Source organism: Colobus angolensis, unplaced genomic scaffold, assembly GCF_000951035.1.
Source record: "Colobus angolensis palliatus isolate OR3802 unplaced genomic scaffold, Cang.pa_1.0 Scaffold205, whole genome shotgun sequence".
NCBI lineage: Eukaryota > Metazoa > Chordata > Mammalia > Primates > Cercopithecidae > Colobus > Colobus angolensis.
Window position 1 is genome coordinate 709,219 of NW_012115211.1, and position 7,613 is coordinate 716,831.

Below are 7,613 nucleotides of genomic sequence, written 5' to 3' on the forward strand. Positions count from 1 at the left end.
ACAAAACGGTGCACAGGAGCAGGCGCAGTAGCTGACGCCTGTAATCCCAGCACTTTGGGAGGCAGAGGCGGGCAGATCATCTGAGGTCGGGAGTTTGAGACCAGCCTGGTCAACATGGTGAAACTCCGTATCTACTAAAAAAGTACAAATTAGCCAAGAGTGGAGGTGGGTGCCTGTAATCCCAGTTACTCAGGATGCTGAGGCAAGAGAATCGCTTGAACCTGGGAGGTGGAGGTTGCAGTGAGCCGATATCACGCCACTGCATTCCAGACTGGGCAACAAAAGTGAAACTCCGTCTCGAAAAAACAAAAACAAAACAAACAAACAAAACGGTGCACATAGAATTTCTGCAAATCGAGGCCTGTGTGCCACCAGTGTTAACAGTACTAAGGTTGAGATATCCTCCTCAAGAGCCACCTGGCTGAGGAAGGAGCAGGAAGGACGTTGATAGGGTAGGCGCAGAGCTGCCTCAGCATTTCTGCCAGACCTGCAACTGGAAAGGCTCCAGGTGCACAGAGGGCCAGATGCTGTCCTTTGAGGCCCTTGGGCTGGCTGAAGACACCCCGGGAGAACTTTCAGGTGAGCAGTCCCAGTCCTGCGGAATGGCCTCCAATGGCCTCCACCCTCTGACCTGAGGGCCTCCCCAGCCTCCTCTGCAGGCCTGCCTCCTGCTTTAGCTGTGCTGGATGTCAGGCTGTGGCTCAGAACTCACCGTGTGGCAAGTGTCTGGGCCTGTGCTTGTGTGTTTGCCTTTTCAGGCTGCTTTTATTCCCCCAGTGGGCTTGGGATTCAGCTCAAGAGCGGGAAGTGAGACCAGAACCTCCAAAGCTCTCCGGGAGGCCAGAGCCTGCTTCAGGTTTTCTTTGGCTTGGTCCCTGATGTCACACACACGTCCCCAGGCTGGCCACAGCACACTTTCCCGGGGAGACTCTGACCTTCCTGGCACAGTAGAGGAAGCCCAGGCTGGAGAGAGGAGAGGCAGGAAAGGGAGGTGAATCTCAAAGTGCAGAGGTCCTGGGGTGGGGATGAGGACTCTGCCTCTGACACATCCATGGGCTGCTCCCAGAACTTAGCAAGCCCTAAGTTTCTTTGCTGACAAGACCCTGGAGGGGGCCTTGCAGGAAACACATATGAGGGGCAGGGGAGACTGCCCCCCTCCTGAGCCCCCCAGGTTAGACCATGTTCTGCCTTTCCACATCTACCACCCCTCGTGAGCATGGCAGTCTCTGCCAGCCACTGCCCACTCTCTGCCCAGCACCCCCCTTGCCCTTTGCCCTGGAGGCCCTGCCCACTGCGGTGCTACAGGCTCCTGCATTCCAATTGTGGCTCAGCCTTTGCTAGTCCTTCTTGGGCTCCAGGACTCTCAGAAGGGAGCAAGGCAGGAATCCCAACCACCTTGCGTTCCCATAATTCAGACAAGTTCCTTAACTTTGATGGACTTGTTTCCTCTACCCTTCCCCCTTTGCAAGCTGGAGACCTTGTTTCTGGAGGGACAGGAAGAAGTAGGCTTCCCAGGCAGAGTGGGAGAAGTTACATAGGTGTGGAGGTCAGAGCAGCAGGACTCTCAGAGTCCTCTCCAGACTCGAGTCACGACCACGCCTTCTCAGAGTCCCACTGCCAAGGTAAAATAATACTAGCTACCTGTTTACTGAAAACCTACAAAGTGCTAGCCGGGCTTGGTGGTTCACGCCTGTAATTCCAGCACTTTGGGAGGCTGAGGTGGGCGGATCACCTAAGGTTGGGAGTGCGAGACCAGCCTGACCAAAATGGTGAAACCCCATCTCTACTAAAAATACAAGAATTAGCCAGGCATGGTGGCCGGCACCTGTAGTCCCAGCTACATGGGAGGCTGAGGCAGGAGAATTGCTTGAACCTGGGAGGCAGAGGTTGCAGTGAGCCGAGATCGCGCCACTGCACTCCAGTGCAGTGCAGTGCCACCACTGCACTCTGGTGACAGAGCCAGAGCGAGACTCCATCTCAAAAAAAAAAAAACCTACAAAGTGCTTTACCTGCTTTGTCTCATTGAATCTACACAACCCAGTGAGGTATGTGGCATTATCCCCATTTTACATATGAGGAAACTGAGGCTCAGAGAGACTAACTTGCCCATGATCACAGAGCCGGTATGGTATGGGGCTGACTTGGGATCAGAGTCTAGTCTGCCTGTCTCCACAGGCCATGTCTTATCCCTTTCTTCTCTCCTGCTTCCAGAGGAGGGCCAACTGCCCCTGCCTGTCCCTTCCCCACCCTGCTGTCTTCCCCACCCTATCCCATCTGGCCAATAAACCATCACTGTCTGGCTGCATAGATCAAGGCTTTAGATTGCCTGGGATTCCGCTGAAGGGGCCGAAAGATCTGCTCACTCAAATCCAGGGATCTGCTCTGCTCTGGACACACCTTCAAGTCCAGGGCCAAGTGTCCACAATGACCACGAGGTGACAGGAGTTGGAAAGTCAGAGATTTGAAGGCATGCAGAGGAGGAGGAATCAGTCTACTTACTAGATACATGGGGAGACTGAGCTTCAGAACAGGATAAAGCTTTGCCCAAAGATACACCACATGCCAGTTAGGGGCAGGGTGGGATCTGAGAACAATTCAGGGCTCTCTCACCTGTCCCTTTGCCCACAGTCAGTGTACACACTTGGAAATCTGTAAAAGAACTTGTGTGACATTGGTGACATTTCCTCTTTCTCTGGGTATCAGCCTCCTCTTCTGGTGAATGTTAAGTGTGATGTTAGATGGTCCTTAGAAACTGTAAGTTTATTACCTTCACTCCCAAGCCTGGGCTGCTCATGGGTCTGTGCCTTTAAGATACATAGGCATGCCTTACATCATATACCCCACAGAACTCCTTCAAACACTGGACACTCATCAGTCCCTGTATTGGTCTCGCGTCCCTGCAGATGCGAAACCATGATTGGAGAGAAGCTGGACTCTTCTCCAGGTCACATAGTAGCAGAAGCCCTAGCCCCTACCTCCCAGCCCAGTAGCCTCCTCAATGCATGCAGGGCCATATTTTCCCATGAAGATGTGGGCACTCTGGCCCTGACCACGCCCCAGCCAACTCCCTCCCCCACCCCAACCAGCCTCAATACTCACCGAGATGGGGAAATAGTCCTTCATGTACTTCCATATGGTCCAGCACCTGATGGCCTGGACGCGCCGGCCCCCCTGCCGCGGCTTGTCTCGGTCCAGGTACCACCAGGCCGCATACAAGACAGTGAGGAGCCAGAATCTTGTAAAAAGGAGGGCTATGAAGCCCACAATGCAGATCTCGGCTGGGGAGAGAAGAAGGAGCTGTCAGGGACAGGATCTGAGAGGAAGGCAGGTGAGATTGCTTAGACTGAGCTCTGTCCATAGGCCCGGCACTAGCAGCACTGTCCTGTGCAATCCTCGGCCCCAGGAGGAAGACAGCAGCTTCCTGAGCCTTCAAGGAGGGGAGGAAGGCCTCGAGAGGGACTGCGGCCAGCCCAGTGTCACTGGGAGCACGTGTTGAGCCTAGGTAGGCCTAACACCAAAGCTCACTTTCCCCCACTTTACCAGGCCACCTAATTCACTCCATCCCCTGCCTGTCTCCCTTCTCCCCAGGAGAGTTGTCTGTACTTACCAAGTAATCAATGGGGACAACTGGTTGGATAAACTGTTTTGGTTTCCATCTTTTGGGATCTCAGAGCAAAGGGAGACCCTTTCCTGCTCTCTTTCTGTTCATCCTCTGCCCCATTTTCCAAGAGATAAATCCAGGTAGGTCCCTCCCCTTATTTAAGCCCTTCATGACTTCCCCATAACTTGGGGCACAGTCCAAGCAGCTCAACCTGGCCTCCAGGAGCCCCAGAGCTGGCCCTGTCCCTCCCGCTCCCGCCTCATGTCTGTGGCCACTCTGAACCACGCAGTGTTCCCAAACCCTGCTGAGCTCCAGTGACCAGTGACGTTTGTTGTTGAAAGAAGGAGGGACGGAGGAAGAGGCCAGCCCTGGCCGCCCCAGAATCAGGGGTGCATCAGGGCTAAGACCAGGCCTCATGTGGAATTCCCCTCTGACTGATGGTTTCTCAGCCCTTACTGGAGGCAAATCCTTGATCGTTTAGCTCATCTGTGTAAAGTGGGTACACAGGGATGTCTAAAATGTCTAAAAACCCTTAGAACAGAGACACAGCTCAACCAGAAGGGATGCTAGGGCAGGGTCCTGGAGGGCCTGCTTTGCCAAGAGGGAGTTTTTTAGCTACAGAATTGTGCGGGAGTTTCTGAGGAAGTACGTGTGTGTGTGTATGTGGGTATGTGTGTGTGTGTGTGAGAGAGAGAGAGAGAGAGAGAGAAAGAGAGAGACATGGCTACTGACCAGTGTGTTCAGAGTGTGTCAACATTTCAACAACCAGGAGAGTGGTATCTGTGTGCAGAACCCCAGCCCTGGAGGCAGCAGTTCCTACCCTGTCTGGTGCCAGCAGATGAAAGGAAAAATCCCACGGACTCCCAGTCATTCTCCCTTCCCAAGCCACAGATCCAGGCCCTCCTCGAAAATGTTACCTTCAGCAGAGCTGTTGTTTGGGCAAGGGTGATCTCTCTGGCCACAAATCAGTGGTGGGGTGGGTAAGGGGCCATGCTTATGCCCTCTAGTGTGAGCCCAGCCCAAGGTCCAGGCCAGGTCTGTGCTGAGCAGAGGTCAGCACATTTCTTCATTTCCTTCACAATAGCCCTGTAAAGCCAGCATTGTTGTCCCCAATCTGCAGATGGTGAAGTTGAGGCTTGGAGAGGTCAGGCATGGGCTGGCTAAAGTCATGCAACTGGTCAGTTGCCCAGCTGAGTCTGACTCCGGGTTTCCTGGTACCCAGCATGCCCACTCCACAGTCCACTCTCAGCCTGCACTTTCTCCCCGCCCTCCTGTTCTTTCCCTGTTTCTCTCACTTACCCTACTACCAGCCCGTTTCCTCCTCCCAGAGAGCACAGAAGGAAATCCCTCCTCTCTGAGCAGGCTGCAGAGCCCAGAACTCTCCCATCACCACGCAGAGGCTTTCCTACACCACCTGGCAGCCTGCAGATTGGTCTCCATCCAAGTGCCAAAGGAGAACCCACAGTGCAATCCAGGAAGAGTAAGTAACCTACCCAGAGCCGCAGGTGGTGACTTCTACCCCACTGCACTACCAAGAAGCCTCTGGGCAGGCCCAGGAGTTCTCTCTGGGCAGGGGCTCTGAGCGCAACAAAGCCCCCTTTAGGATAAGTGTCTTCCCACCATCAGTGTGCTGTGTGCACCTGGTGTGGCTGCTCTGCCCCACCTGAGTGCGGTGGTCTCTCATCCCACAGTGCAGCCCAACTTACCTAGAGCCAAGAAGGAGAAGACAAACTGTAGGACAGCAAGTGTCTGCAGCCTGCGCTCCCACGGCACAAACAAGGGCGCGAACTCTACCATGCCGGAGGGTCAGCCTGACTCCCACACGTTCTGTGAGCTCTGCTGTGGTCTGAGGCACCCACAGGTTTTTGTTCCTGCCCCGGGCTGTAGAAGCTGGCAGGGAGAGTGCCACACCCAGCCCAGCCCAGCCCCAAGGCCTCCTTGCCCCTGCTGAGGCAGGAACTTCTATCCTCCAAGAAACCTTTGAATCTACCTGCTGGAGTCTGGCTAAGGAAGGAGGAAGAGAAGGGGTTGTATAGCCTTTATCAGCCTTCTCAGGCAACACCTTATCTGCATGGCTACCTTTCCCTGATCACGTAAATCTTGTCTTTCCTATAACTAGACAGGTGAAGCCCCAAGCATATGCAATCTTGCCCCCTTCCCACCTATTCAATGACTTGGCCCCAAGGTCAATGGATAAGATGACCTTGTCCTATCCATTGTTCCCCCTCCACACATATGCTGTACTAACTCCCACCTAAAAATCCCCACCCACACTGTGTCCTCCACCTCCTTCCTGCCCCCTTTTTCTGCTCACTCACACAGCAAACTCTTGGAAGAGCTGTCTTTCATGCCTTCCCGTCCTCACCTCCCATCTGTGGTACCACAAATAGTGGTCCACACTTCAGGTATCACCCTTCCACAAAACTGCCCTTGGCAAGTTCCCTAGTAACCTCCACGTTGTTAAATCCAGTAATCAATTCTCACATCTCATCCTGACCTATTGGCAGCATTAGATACGGTTGATCATTCCCGTTTCTTTGAAACCGCTTGGCCTTTGGACACTACGCTCTCCCAGTTTTCCTCCTAGCTCTCTGGCTGCTCCTTCTAGGTCTCCTTTGTGCCTCTCGTCTTTCACCAGGCCAGCTGTTAGGGTCCCCCTCCTCCACTCCATCCTCGGGACTTCTCTTTTCTCTCCAGTTCCTGCTCTGTGAGATCTCATCCAGGCTCACACCTGGCATTCTGTTTACACAGCAAACACTTCCAAATCTGCGTCTGCAGCTCTGCTCCCTGGGGCTCTAAACCTGAATCTCTAGGTGGTTCCTTGACATCTTCACTCAATGCCTGATAGGCACCTCCACTGTAGCATGTCTACAGCTGAACTTGATTCCCTCCCCCACTTCCCTCCTGCCCCGCTGACTCCTCCTCTGCTCTTTCCTATCTCAGTAAAGGGTAACGCCCATTTACCCAGTTGCTCAGGCCAAAACCTGAGTCACACTAGATCCCTTCTGTTCTTCTCTATCCACCTCTATCAGTCACCATGTCCTATCAGTTCTTCTAAATCCCTCCCTCTACATGTGAACTTCAAATTGACGTATATCATACATACGGAAAAATGCACAAATCCTAAGCAGACAGAGGAATGCCTTTTCACAAAGTGAAAGTTATCACCACTCTGATCCACAAACAGAACTTACCTAGCACCCCTTCTGGCCTTGCCAGTCACTGCTCTCCTCCCTGTAGCTCAGCACCATCCTCATCTCTGTTCTTGAACTTTATGAAAAGTGAATCATTTAATGTGTACTCTTTTGAGACATCATGTGTGTCTGTATTGCCTTTGTTTTCATTGCTGTTTAGCATTCCATTGTGTGACTATGCCACAGTGTCCATTTGGCTGCTGACAGGCATTTGGGCTGTCACCTGTTTCTGGCTATTATGAATATTGCTGCTATGAACATTCCTGCACATGTCTTTCGGTATACATCTATACACATTTCTGTTGGGTATGTGCCTGGAAATAGAATTGATGGGTCTCATGGTATATAGCCATAGAGTTTTCCAAAGTGATTGTACAAATCTACACTCTCACAAGCCTTATATAAGAATTCTGAGTTCTGAATTGTGGTGGGTGTGTAGTGGTCCTTCATTGTAGTTATAGCATTTTCCTAACAACTAATAAATATGAGCACATTTTAATATGCTTACTGCCCATTGGATGTCATTTTCTATGACCTTGTTCTAGTGTTTTGTTGATTTCAGTCTCTTGAACTGAACAGCTGCTGTCTACCTCCACAGCCAGCCTCTTTTATAGGCTGGCTCTGTCTTCCTTATTGGCCTCTCCGTTTACTTTCTATCCTCGTTCTCCTCTCCACAATTTCAATACAGCAGGAGAACCCGCTGGGATTATGAATACGTGAATGTTCAAGTTTGGGAGTGGAGCCAAACTGTCTTCCAAAATAATAAAATAATACATCAGTGTACAGTCTCCCCAGGAATCGAGAGCTCCCCACCCCTA

General features: G+C 52.2%; 1 protein-coding gene across 1 annotated transcript in view; it reads right to left on the reverse strand.

The window, feature by feature from the left end:
• MOGAT2 (monoacylglycerol O-acyltransferase 2) overlaps window positions 1-5,468 on the reverse strand; it is a 15,557-nt gene extending 10,089 nt beyond the window's left edge. Inside the window, exons 1-2 of the mRNA XM_011942007.1 lie at window positions 5,308-5,468; window positions 3,100-3,278 (exon numbers count right to left, since the gene is read on the reverse strand). Of these exons, the coding sequence (XP_011797397.1) occupies window positions 3,100-3,278; window positions 5,308-5,398 (270 nt within the window). The 5' untranslated portion in view covers window positions 5,399-5,468. The remainder of the gene's footprint in view (window positions 1-3,099; window positions 3,279-5,307) is intronic.
• Window positions 5,469-7,613: the final 2,145 nt, after the last annotated feature.